This window comes from Symphalangus syndactylus, chromosome 12 (genome assembly GCF_028878055.3).
Source record: "Symphalangus syndactylus isolate Jambi chromosome 12, NHGRI_mSymSyn1-v2.1_pri, whole genome shotgun sequence".
In the NCBI taxonomy this organism is placed as follows: Eukaryota; Metazoa; Chordata; class Mammalia; order Primates; family Hylobatidae; genus Symphalangus; species Symphalangus syndactylus.
Genome location: NC_072441.2, coordinates 138,870,606 through 138,884,307, shown reverse-complemented (window position 1 = coordinate 138,884,307; position 13,702 = coordinate 138,870,606). Strand labels below are relative to the sequence as shown.

The 13,702-nt window shown below is 42.4% G+C and overlaps 1 protein-coding gene across 1 annotated transcript; it reads left to right on the top strand.

Moving 5' to 3' along the window:
- The first annotated feature begins 5,631 nt into the window (after positions 1-5,631).
- LOC129468888 (endoplasmic reticulum chaperone BiP-like) lies at positions 5,632-7,969 on the top strand. Its single transcript, XM_055254807.2, is given in 4 exon segments — positions 5,632-6,555; positions 6,557-6,629; positions 6,632-7,408; positions 7,411-7,969. Coding segments are annotated over 4 exon segments (1,947 nt in total). The 5' UTR covers positions 5,632-5,646; the 3' UTR covers positions 7,599-7,969.
- The last annotated feature ends 5,733 nt before the right edge of the window (positions 7,970-13,702 follow it).

Below are 13,702 nucleotides of genomic sequence, written 5' to 3'. Positions count from 1 at the left end.
TGTATCTGCAATTGGTCTGTATCTGGAGAAAGCTGGCTATTGGCTAGAGGATCTCAGTTTTCCTCCACGTGTTCTCCCATCCTCCACCAAGCTAGCTCAGGCTCCTTCACATGGCAGTTGCAGGGATCCAAGAGTAAGTGTGAAAGACTGTGAGGCTCAGAGCTGGCATGCCTTTACTTCTAAAACATTCTTTTGGCCAAAGTAAATCCTAAGTCCAGCCCAGATCAAGGAATAGGGAAATCAACCCTATCTCTTGATGGAAAGTGCTACAAAGTCACATCGATGCTGCAGAGACACCAATAAAGGGAAGGATGGAAAATTGTCGCCATTTTTGCAATTAACAAACATGGTTTATTAAAAAAAAAGTTGGGGGGAGTAATGGGATATGAAAGCAACATGGGTCAGACGCTTCTTTATATTAGGTGGTCAGAGAAGACCTCTCTCAAGAAATAATATTTGAGGTGAGACCTAAGTGATAAGAAAGAAAAGCCCTGCTTTAAAGATTAGGTTCATGAGCACAAAAAGCAGAGAGAGTAGCATGGGCAAAAGTCCTCAGCAGAAAAAAAAAAAAAATCATAATTGTGTTCAGGATTTAGAAAGAAGCTGGGTCTTACAGGAGTAGATGGATGGAAGTGAGAATACTAGGGGATTAAGTTACAGAGAGAGGCAGAGAACAATCATATTTGGTCTTATGGATTACGGTGAGATATTTATATTCATTTTAAATGTGATCAGAAGCCACTGGAGGGTTTTAAGCAAAGAAATAAAATGATGTGATTGAAAATTTGAGAAGGTCTCTTTGGCTGCTGTGAGAATAGGCTAAAGTAGAAACAGACAAGAGTAGAAGCGGAAAAATCGTGTAGGAGACTATTGTAATAGTGCAGGCGAGAAATGACCGTGGCAGAAACTAAAGTGGTAGCAGTGAAGGTGGTAAGAGATGAGATGCTCTGGAATACATCTTTGAAGGCAAACCTGCAGGACTTATGAATGGACTTGCTGTTAGAGGAAAAGGAAAAAAAAAATGGTAAAGATGACTCCAAAGATTTTGTCTTGAGTTTCTGAGTAAATGATGAGTGCTATGGTCTGAATTGTTTATGTGCCCAAAATTCCTGTGTTGACATCTTTACCCCCCAAAAGTGATGGTATTAGGAGGCGGGGCCTTTTGGAAGTTGATTAGGTTATGACGGCAGAGTCCTCATAAATGAGATTAGTGCCCTTTTATTAATATTATTAAAGAGGCCCAAGGGAGCTTGTTTGCGCCTTCTGCCATCTAAGATTACAATGAGAAGATGTCCATCTGTGAAGGAAACAGACCCTCAGCAGACACCAAACCTTCTGATACCTTGATCAGGGACTTCCCATCCTCCAAAACTGTGAAAAATAAATTTCTGTTGTTTATAAGCCACCCAGTCAGTGGTTTTGTTTGTTTGTTTGTTTTTTGTTTTTTTTTTTTTTGAGACAGAGTCTCACTCTGTCGCCCAGGCCAGAGTGCAGTGGCGTGATCTCGGCTCACTGCAAGCTCCGCCTCCTGGGTTCACGCCATTCTCCTGACTCAGCCTCCCCAGTAGCTGGGACTACAGGCGCCCGCCACCGCGCCCGGCTAATTTTTTGTATTTTTAGTAGAGACGGGGTTTCACTGTGTTAGCCAGGATGGTCTCCATCTCCTGATCTCGTTATCCGCCTGCCTTGGCCTCCTAAAGTGCTGGGATTACAGGCGTGAGCCACTGCTCCCGGCCAGTCTGTGATATTTTATTACAGCAGCCCAAACAGACTAAGACAATGAGTTATTGGATGAACCACATTACTGGGCTAAAAAAGACTGTGGGAGGAACATGAGAGAGATGACAGTAATTCCGAAGCTTTACTGTGGGCTTGTTAGGTAGCATAGTGGACATCCCAGAGACATCAAAGAGAAAGTCAGATGTGTGAGACTGGAGCTCAGGGGGAGGTTGGGCTGTAGATATCCATTTAAGAGTCAATCATACCCAGCAAAAGGCTAGATGAATCCACCAATGGAGAGAATGAACAGAGAATAGAAGGGGGCCTAAGACTGAGGTACAGGGAATGCTAATATTTATAAGTAGATTATTAGGAGAATTTTAAAAATGAGATGGAGTGGCCAGCAAAGTGAGAGAACAGAAAAGAAAAATAAAGTGTTCCAAGAAGGAAGGAATGATCACTTCTGCTTCCAGCCAAGATGCAGTAACAGAGACCAGACATCCTCACACCATAAGCAACAAGAATACCAGAGCACTGTTTCACAGCTTTTTATTCATACAATAAGCAGCACACAAATTCCACCCCTGAGAGAAGGGAACCAAGGCACCAGCTCACTGCATAGAGGCAATTTTCAGGTCTTAGCAAAGAGAATGGGGACCAAAACAGAACGCAGCAGTCTGACTGAGTTGAGAGGTTAGAGATGAAGGTTCAGGAAGCCAAGTAAGCTACTGTAAGGCAGAGTACCAGATAGGAGGGACCTACACAGAGGGAGAGTTTCAGAGGTCTGTAGAAATGTCCTCACAAGTCTATGACTGAGTACTGATCTATACATGCATAAGAGGAAACTACCCAAAGATGAAGAAAGAACCATAAGCAAAAAACAGGCTGACTAATTCCCAGAGCTCACACAGAACTGGGAATAGACATCCTAATACCTGGAGCATTGGGTAGAAGCCACAGAAGGGAATTGCCTTAGTACTGGTGCTTAATGATACCTAGACTAAAAGTTGCTTTGGACCTACCATAATAAACGTAAAAGAGTTGAAAAGATCCAATTAATTTCAAGTAACCAAGCACCAGAAAAAAAAAAAAACCAACACTATTTAATTAAGTAAAAATAAAACCAGCAACCAACAAACAGTATCTTTGTTTGATCTTCTTGGAATCCCATTAGAAGATCAAACAACAATATCTAGCATTGAATAAAAAATTACCAGGTATGCAAAAAAAAAAAAGAAAAATTTTTCTCCATAACCAGAAGAAAAATCAATCAATAGAAACAGACCCACAAATGGTGAAACTAGCAGACAAGGAAAGTAAAACAGCTATTATAAATACACTGCATTTTCCAGTTAGGTAGAGAAAAATATGAACATGATAAGAAGAAAATAGAAGATAGAACAAAGAAGCAAATGGAAATTCTAGAGATTAAAAAATACAGTATGTTAAATGAAAAATGACACATTTGACACTACAGAAGAAAAAGACCAATGACCCTGAACACCATAGCAATATAAACTATCCAAAATGAAGCACTGAAAGAAAAGAGATTGGGAAAAAAATCCATTGGTGACCTTCAGAACAATATCAAGCAGTCTAATATATGTGTAACTGGAGTCCCAAGGTGGGAAAAAAGGAGGAGCAGAAAGGCTATTTGAAAAAAAAGACCAAATTTTTTTCAAATTTGGTGAAAACTATAAAACCACCAACCTAAGAAGCATAATGAACTCCAAGCTGAAGTAATCTAAAGCAAACCATTCCAAGGTACATCATAACCAAAATGCTGAAAATCATGATTAAAAACAAAAAATCCTAAAAGCAGGCAGGCATTTTATGCACAGAAAAGCAAAGATTAAACTGATAGCAAATTTTATGTCAGAAAGGCGTGCAAGCCAGAAGAAAATAGAAAGACATCATTAAGGTACTGAAAGAAAAAGAAAAAAAAAATCTGTCCATATAGAATTTTTCTTTTATTTATTTTCTTGAGACAGAGTTTTCCTCTTGTTGCCCAAGCTGGAGTGCAATGGCGCGATCTCGGCTCACTGCAACCTCCGCCTCTCGGTTTTAAGCGATTCTCCTGCCTCAACCTCCCGAGTAGCTGGGATTACAGGCATGCACCACCACACCCAGCTAATTTTTTTGTATTTTTAGAAACGGGGTTTCACCATGTTAGCCAAGCTGGTCTCAAACTCTCGACCTCAGGTGATCCACCCTCCTCAGCCTCCCAAAGTGCTGGGATTACAGGCATGAGCCACTGCGCCTGGCCAATCTAGAATTTTTTGCCGAGCAAAAAAATCTTTCAGATCTAAAGGTAAAATAAAGACTGTTTAGACAACCAAAAACTGAAACAAGTTATTGCCTGCAGAGCTGTTCTGCAAGAAATGGTCCAGGAAATTGTGCAGGCAGAAAGAAATAATACCAGATGGAAATTTGGATCAACACAAAAGAATGAAGAGCATCACAAATGGTAAATATGTGGGTAAATATAAAAGGCTTTCCTTTTTCTCATTTTGAATCTCGTTAGAAGAGTATTTGTGTTTTAATAAAAAGTAGTAACAATGTACTGTGGAAGTTATAGCATGTGTACAAGTAAAACGTATTAAAACAATAGCAAAAAAAAACAGGATGAGGGAAATGAGAGTATACTGTTGTAAAGTTCTTACACTGTATAAAGTGGTATAATATTATTTGAAACATTTGACTGTGATGAGAGAAAGATGCATATATATAAACCTTGGATTCACCACTTAAAACTATTAGGTTGGTGCAAAAGGTTGTGGCGTAAACCGCAATTACTTTCGCACCAACACAATACAACAAAGAGAAAATAAGCCAATACTGAAGATTAAAATGAATTTTTTTAACTCATTTATTACAAAAGAATGCAAGGAAAGAGGGGAAAAAGGAACAAGGGACAAATGAGGAAATAAAAAAGAAATAGCAAGATGGTAGAGTTAAACCCATTTATATCAATAACTTTATTAAATAGAAAGTCCTATGGCCAGGCACGGTGGCTCACGCCTCCCAGCACTTTGGGAGGCTGAGGCACGTGGACCACTGGAGGTTAGGAGTTTGAGACCAGCCTGGCCAATGTGGTGAAACCCCGTCTCTACTAAATACACAAAAATTAGCTGGATGTGGTGGCAGGCACCTGTAATCACAGCTACTTGGGAGGCTGGGGCAGGAGAATCACTTGAACCCAGGAGGTGGAGGTTGCAGTGACCTAAGATCGCACCACTGCACTCCAGCCTGGGTGACAGAGTAAGACTCCATCTCAAAAAAAAAAAAAAAAGTCTAAACAGCCCAAAAGGCAAAGAGTGTCAGATGGGATCCATCTGTACATTATCCACAAGAAACCAACTTTAAATATAAGGACACACATAGGTTAAAAGTGTAAGGATGTAAAAAATACACCATGTTAACACTAATTCAAAAAATTTATAAGAAGTAGATTTTCAGAAAAATCTCACACTTATAGAATACACCACTCAACAACAGAAGAATACACATTCTTTTTAAGTTCACAAGAAACATTCACCAAGATCATATTTGGGTACAAAATAAGTCTCAAACTTAATATGATTAAACTCATGCAAACTATGCTTGCTGACCACAGTGAATTTAAACTAGAAGTCAATAACAAAAACACATCTTTTAACTGAAAATCTCTCAAATGTTTGAAAATTAAACAATACAGATGCCGGCTGACACAGCACAGACAGACCGACCGATTAGGGTGTTTTGTGAGTGTGAGAGGTAAGCGCCATGGCCTGCATTTCCAGATCTGCCCTTCGCCTGGTTCGTGGCACCTTCTGACCCTGGGCCCCTGCCACCTGCAAGTCGGTAACCGCGCTGCGCTCCTGTGCTGCGGCCTGTGGCTGGACTACCTGGGATGCCCTGCCTGCTGCTGCCCGACTGGCTGGCAAGATGAAGCTCTCCCTGGTGGCCGCGATGCTGCTGCTTCTCAGCGTGGCGCGGGCCAAGGAGGAGGACGTGGGCACAGTGGTTGGCATCCATCTGGGGACCACCTACTTCTGTGTAGGCATGTTCAAGAACAGCTGCGTGGAGATCATTACCAACGATCAGGGCAACCGCATCATGCCGTCCTATGTGGCCTTCACTCCTGAAGGGAAATGTCTGATCAGCGTTGCAGCCAAGAACCAGCTCATCTCCAACCCCAAGAACACGGTCTTTGACGCCAAGCAGCTCATCGGCCGCAGGTGGCACGACCCGTCTCTGCAGCTGGACATCAACTTCTTGCCATTCAAGGTGGTTGAAAAGAAAACTAAACCATACATTCAAATTGATATTGGAGGTGGGCAAACAAAGACATTTGCTCCTGAAGAAATTTCTGCAATGGTTCTCACTAAAATGAAAGAAAACGCTGAGGCTTATTTGGGAAAGAAGGTTACCCATGCAGTTGTTACTATACCAGCCTATTTCAATGATGCCCAATGCCAAGCAACCAAGGACTCTGGAACTATTGCTGACCTAAATGTTATGAGGATCATCAATGAGCCTACAGCAGCAGCTATTGCTTATGGCCTGGATAAGAGAGAGGGGGAGAAGAACATCCTGGTGTTTGACCTGGGTGGTGAAACCTTCTATGTGTCTCTTCTCACCATTGACAATGGTGTCTTCAAAGTTGTGGCCACTAATGGAGATACTCATCTGGGTGGAGAAGACTTTGACCAGCGTGTCATGGAACACTTCATCAAACTGTACAAAAAGAAGACTGGCAAAGACGTCAGGAAAGACAATAGAGCTGTGCAGAAACTCCGGCACAAGGTAGAAAAGGCCAAACGGGTCCTGTCTTCTCAACATCAAGCAAGCAATAATTGAAATTGAGTCCTTCTATGAAGGAGAAGACTTTTCTGAGACCCTGACTCGGGCCAAATTTGAAGAGCTCAACTGGATCTGTTCCGGTCTACTATGAAGCCTATCCAGAAAGTGTTGGAAGACCCTGATTTGAAGAAGTCTGACATTGATGAAACTGTTCTTGGTGGCTTTACTCAAATTCCAAAGATTCAGCAACTGGTTAAAGAGTTCTTCAATGGCAAGGAACCATCCCATGGCATAAGCCCATATGAAGCTGTAGCATATGGTGCTGCTGTCCAGGCTGGTGTGCTCTCTGGTGATCAAGATACAGGTGACCTGGTACTGCTTGATATATGTCCCCTTACACTTGGTATTGAAACTGTGGGAGGTGTCATGACCAAACTGATTCCAAGGAACACAGTGGTGCCAACCAAGAAGTCTCAGATCTTTTCTACAGCTTCTGATAATCAACCAACTGTTACAATCAAGATCTATGAAGGTGAACAACCCCTGACAAAAGACAATCATCTTCTGGGTACATTTGATCTGACTAGAATTCCTCCTGCTCCTCGTGGGGTCCCACGGATTGAAGTCACCTTTGAGATGGATGTGAATGGTATTCTTCGAGTGACAGCCGAAGACAAGGGTACAAGGAACAAAAATAAGATCACAATTACCAATGACCAGAATCGCCTGACACCTGAAGAAATCAAAAGGATGGTTAATGATGCTGAGAAGTTTGCTGAGGAAGACAAAAAGCTCAAGGAGTGCATTGATACTAGAAATGAGTTGGAAAGCTATGCCTGTTCTCTAAAGAATCAGATTGGAGATAAAGAAAAGCTGGGAGGTAAACTTTCCTCTGAAGATAAGGAGACATGGAAAAAGCTGTAGAAGAAAAGACTGAATGGCTGGAAAGCCACCAAGATGCTGACACTGAAGACTTCAAAGCTAAGAAGAAGGAACTGGAAGAAATTGTTCAACCAATTATCAGCAAACTCCATGGAAGTGCAGGCCCTCCCCCAACTGGGGAAGAGGATACAGCAGAAAAAGATGAGTTGTAGACACTGATCTGTTAGTGCTGTAATATTGTAAATACTGGACTCAGGAACTTTCGTTAGGAAAAAATAGAGAGAACTGAAGTCTCAAATGTAATTGGAATCTTCACCTCAGAGTGAAGGTGAAAATGCTATAGCCCAAGCGGCTGTTTACTGCTTTTCATTAGCAGTTGCTCACATGTCTTTGGGTAGGTCAGGAGAAGAAAAATTGGCCATCTTAAAAAGTGGGTAAAAAACCTGGGTTAGGGTGTGTGTTCACCTTCAAAATGTTCTGTTTAACAATTGGGTCATGTGCATCTGGTGCAGGAAGTTTTTTCTACCATAAGTGACACCAATAAATGTTTGTTATTTACAAAAAAAAAAGAAAAGAAAAGAAAATTAAACAACAACACACTTCTAAATAACATATAGATCTAAAAAAACCATGACAGAAATTATAAATATTTTGAACCAAATGAAAACTAAACCACAACACATCAAAATGTGTGAAGTGTAGCTAAATCAATGCTTAGATTTACAGCATTAAATGTTTATATTAGAAAATCATAAAATTCTCAAATCAATTCTCTAGTGTTCACCTAAAGTAATTTAAAAAGGAAGAACAAGTTAAACCCAAAATAAGCAGAATAGGTAAATAAGAACATAAATCAATAAAATAGAAAACAAAAATAGTGGAGTAAATCAATGAAACCAAAAGCTGACTCTTTCAAAAGATCCATAAAATCGATAAACCTTTAGTCAAACAGAAAGAAACAAAAGATAAAATACCAATTACCAATACCAAGAATTAAAGTGGGTACATCACTATAGATCCTGCAGATTCTAAAAGGACAGCAAGGGAGTGATATGGTATGAATAATTTTATGCTAATAAGTTATATAAGCTAGATAAAATGGACAAATTTCTTGAAACACACAAGCTACCAAAGCTCACTCAAGAAGAAACAGATAATCTGAATAGTCCTGTATCTATTAAAGAAACGAACTCATAACTAAAAACCTTCCACAAAGGAAACTCCAGTCCCAAATGGCTTCACTGCTAAATTCTAATGAACATTAAATGAAGAGATAATAACTATTCTGCACAAACTCTTCCAGAAAATAGAAGGAACATTTCCCAACTCATTTTATAAAATTAGCATTACCTTGATACCAAAACCAGATAAGTAAAAGGAAAAAAACCCCACTGACCAATCCCTCTCATGAACATTAGATACAAACATCTTTAACAAGCAAGGGACTTGCTAGCTGTGTGGAATTCTGCTGACAGGGGTTACATGAGGACAGAGAGGTTATTTGAATTCAGCAACATGGAGCTCCAGTGTTCCTACCTTCCAGACTCAGGACCTCTCTGCCACCCGGACATTCCTGTGGTTCCTTCACAACCTCTCAGACCACATACCCCTGCTTACCAATTTCAGCCAGTTGGCCACTTCACTCAGCTCCCGTCTACCACAACTGTCATTCAGGTCACAGCCTACCCTAAGGTTTTGGCAGATATTGATCAGTGCCTACCTCCAAATTAGAACCATAGACTTTCCTAAAATTTGATGATGGGGGTGTAGGACATGGGATAGCATATTCTCAGGGTATGAAGATCAGCAGGTTCTCAGGCCACAGGGGTCAGGAAGCTAAAACTGAGACTGGCAGATTATTCTTGAGGATCCCTCTGGAGGTCCAGTGGTCCCTAAACAGCATGCAGGCAACCACTTTAATATCAATGATTGGCACAGTCCTTGGTGATAACAACACAGGAAAGGAAACTGAACAAGGCAGCCCAAAGCAACACCTTTTGGCTTCTCAATTCTGCCCCTGGACACAACAGACTCACACTGTGTGCAGTCAGGCTAGAGGGGTCCTGGTGTCCCTTACTCACTGAGCCCCAGCCAAAAGCTGGGCCCATGCTGGACACTACAAAGAATACCAAGGTACTGCTTAGCACACCATCCTTCAAAGAGTCCCTATCCTGGTTCCTTGAAGCCATCTTAAATGTATATATGATGTACGAATATATTGTTGTTTGCTTCTCTCTGAGCATGTGTGTCAGGTTAGGCCCTCCTAGAAGCAGATGCCAGAACAGAATTAGAAGCGCAAGGTATGTATTGCAGGAAATGTTTGTGAGAGTTAAAGGGCAGGGGGAATCTTCGATCTGCAATACCAACCTGAGAGCTGTGAAAGGGGAGGGGGAAGGAAAGAGGATTGGACAGGAAGAGCCTCGAACTGCAGTGAGGCTCTGAGGAGCCCCAGAGCACTGATTGCCCATTAGAGGAGTCCTGCATCAAGCAGAAAGCGGTCCAGTTCCATTACCCCCACAGTGCTTGGTGGTTGGCCAGGCACAACCTAGGGAGAATGAGCCTCAGCTGAACATCACAGAGATCCGAAAGTACAGCACCTGGAGGCTGTCAGCCACTCCCTGGTCCTTTTGAAGGGAAAGCTGAGCCAGGTGCAGAGGCTCACGCCTATAATCCCAGCACTTTGAGAGGACAAAGCAGGTGGATTGCCCAAGCTCAGAAGTTCAAGACCAAACTGGGCAACATGGCAAAACCCCATCTTTACAAAAAATACAAAAATTAACCAGGCATGGTGGTGTGTGCCTGTAGTCCCAGCTACTCAGGAGGCTGAGGTGGGAGGATCACCTAAGCCTGCAGTGAACCTTGTTAGGGCCCCTGCACTCCAGCCTGGGCAACAGAGTGAGACCTTGTCTCTAAAAATAATAATAATAATGAAAGGAAAGCTGTGTGACCCATCTCCATGGCCAACATCACATTGATGATTTCATTATAAAAAAAGGCTTTGTCCTCACAGGGTTTGTTAAATGGATAGCAAAGGGATTACAGAGTCAAAAGGTTACAAGTCTGAAATAGTTGAGAATAAACTAGGAGAGACTAGGTCAGAACAAAGCTATTACAACTCAAGTAAGAATCAGGACACTTCTCTTTGTTTTCTTTTCTGTGGTGTTTGGTTTTATCAATTTATAGCTGATTAAAGTGAGTTGACTTTATTTACATCGGTTTATGAGGAATGCTGCAGAGGTATTTTCCTCAAGTGAATTGTTCAGTCTTAAGATGCCAGTGTAAATCAATTCAGCCTTGATCAATGAAAACTCAGGCCCCGGCCCCATTTCAGTCTGAGGACAGTGGCTGGGGGCAGAGGAGAGGGAGAACTATACTCAGCACAGCTCATGGCACTCATGCTTGGCTTCAGGCTTCCAGGAACTCATTATGGAGCCTAAGGAGCTAAGTGTATGGTCAAGAGCCAGTCGAGTAAAACAAGCATTAGCAGCAGATTCCTCAGGAAACAAAGAAACAAGACTATGCAGCTCCGAAACTGAAATATGGAGGTGAGCAAGGAGGGGTTCAGCCTTGAGGAAAACATCATTCTGATGTAGAAGGACATGGTCTAAATCCCCTTTGAATGTCCAGCCACTAGAAGGTACACATAAGTTTTGTTGGATTAACAAGTGAATGTGGAAAATGGCAACCTGCCCCACCCTCCCCCATTTCACTGGGGACCTTGGAGAAACAAAAGAGAAGTCACCCCCAGTCAAGAGGAACTAAGGACAACCTCCAGAGACCCAGCACCAAGAAACCAGTGTTAGAAGCGGAGAAAAGGCCAACACTAAACTGGGAGCCACCCAGTGGGTCCAGGAGCTAGACAGAAGGAGTCATGGAGGCTGCCTGGAAGCAATAGAAGGTGCCAGCAAGATAAGCACCCCAGCAATCCTCAAAGATCACAAGAGGAAGGATTGAGAATAAGCCTACAGTGGAGTCTGAGGCAGGAAGACACTGTTTTATTATTATTATTCTTATTCCTGCAGCTTTCCCTTATGCCTAAGCTGATGGGACTAGAAGAATCTTGGATTAGCACAGGTTAACAAATTATCCTCACAATAGTAGTGAGAAGTAATGATTATCCCATTAAGGAGGCCAAGGTGAATGGCAGAAGGCATATCATGGAAGACACAAGGAGAGCTTTCCAAAGGAGGGAGTAGCCTGCTGGCCCACCATACGCCGGGGCAATAACTAACTCTCTAGGATCCAGAGCCCGAAGGGAATGGAATCAAGAGAACAGATGAAGACATGTTCAAGTCTTTTTGTCTGGGAGGGAAGGTGGTAAAAGGTAAAGGTTCAGAATTTATATCAGAAGCCTGGAATTTGAATCCAGGACTCCCTCTTCCTATTTGTGTGTGCAAGCCATTTAACCCCTCTGATTCTCAGTTTTCTGGTATGTAAAACAGGGCACAAGTGTAACACCCATTTCAAAACCAGAAGTGGATATCAAATGCAATAGTGCCACGACGGGAACTTCACAGGCCCACCCTATGCTATCCCCAGACCCCACCATTAGCCAGCACAGAACTCTGGGCACTGCTGGTACTCAAACTGTGCTGCTTGACAAGGCCTGGTGAGAAAATGAACACACCCTGGGATCAGGCCTCAGAGGGGAGCTGACTTGAGGTCTATGTTCTCATACATTGACCAAGGCAGAGGCCAAAACCATCTCTCTAGAGCAGGTTTTCTCCTGGGGGTATCTTGTTCCCTCTTGGTGCAATACAAGAAAATAGGCCGTGTGTTCACCACACCAACTGCAGACTGGCAAGCAGGTATGAGATTAATGGCTTTTCTGTACAACAAAGGCCTTCCTGCACAGCAGCAGAATTCAATATGCAAACCCCACCACCCTAGCTTCAGACCCACCCTCCCAGCTCAGTGGACAGCGGCAGCTCGAACCCCATAATGTATGCACGCTCCGGCTGCTGGGCCCAAGTTATTATTCATTACGGTTTTCTATTACCCAGTGATAAATGATGCCCCCAGGCTGGCGTTGCCCCCAGAATGCTTATTACGGCTCACTTAAGTAGGCGTTGATTTAGCTTAAATCGGTTGTTCTGTTCAGCCCAGACATGGGCCTGCCCCAGCTCTGCCTGGAAGACTCTCTTCACCAGGGCATAATTGAATTCTAACTACTCCTGGCCTCTTATTAGGAAGGGGTGGGGTAGGAGGCCCCATGTAGGGCCACAGGATGGTCCAAGCCCCAGTGGTCTCTCCAGCCCTGTAGAATCCTAATTTAATAAGGGTCTTCCCTTTGACTCTAGCCAATAAATTTTGACAAGCAACTCCAATTAGGCCAAGAGAGAACTTCCTGGATGGACTTTCCTCACAGGAGAAATGATGAAATCTCAGGTAGAAGCAACTCAAGGGGTGCCAATATAACTGTTCTTAGGTCTTGCCTCTGGATCAGGCCACTCAAGTCATGGTATCTAGGAGCTGTCCAGATCCATTCATCAAATTATTTGCCACTGACAGAGCCAGGCTTGTTGTCCATAAAAATCCAACACAGCTGATGTCCCTGGAAAGAATGGCCACACTGGAGACATTACGGCTACAAAAACTAGGACCCTCACCATGCATTCATGCAGCAGAGATTGACTGAGCACATAGTACGTGCCAGGTGCTGGTCACAAATAATGAACAAAGCAGCCAGTACTCTCTGCCAGTATGGAGTTCACATTCTAGAGTTTACTTATTGTCGATTATGTGCCAGACATTGTTTTAAGGGCTTTACCAAATTTAGCTGTCATCATAACCCCATCCTGCTTTATAGAGAAAAAAATAAACTGAGTCTTGGAAACATTCAGTGTTTTACCAAAGGTCACTCAATGATTAAGGGTTAATAAGTGACAGAGTAGATTTGAACACAAGCTTATAACCACAAGTTGCACATCTTGTTTCTGTTGTTATACATTATTACACCATTGTATTTGCCTAGCACATATAGAAGTTACAATGTACTTTTTCATATTCATTAATAATCCCTACTACAACCTCCTGGGCAGTAGGTATTAATGTTAACATCTCACAGCTGCGGTGGTTAAGAACATGGGATCGTGATCATCTGGGCCTAGATAAGAATCTTTGCTCTACCTCTTACTAGCAATGTAACTTTGGGAAGGTTATTTATCTACTCTGAGCCTCCCTTTCTTTGAAATAAAAATAATACTACTACCTCAAAGACTGTGAGAATTCAAGTAGAAATGGTATGTATTGCACTTAGAGTGACTTGTGTGTAATAAATTTTGGTCTTGAGACCTTGGCAGGAAGGGGGCAATGC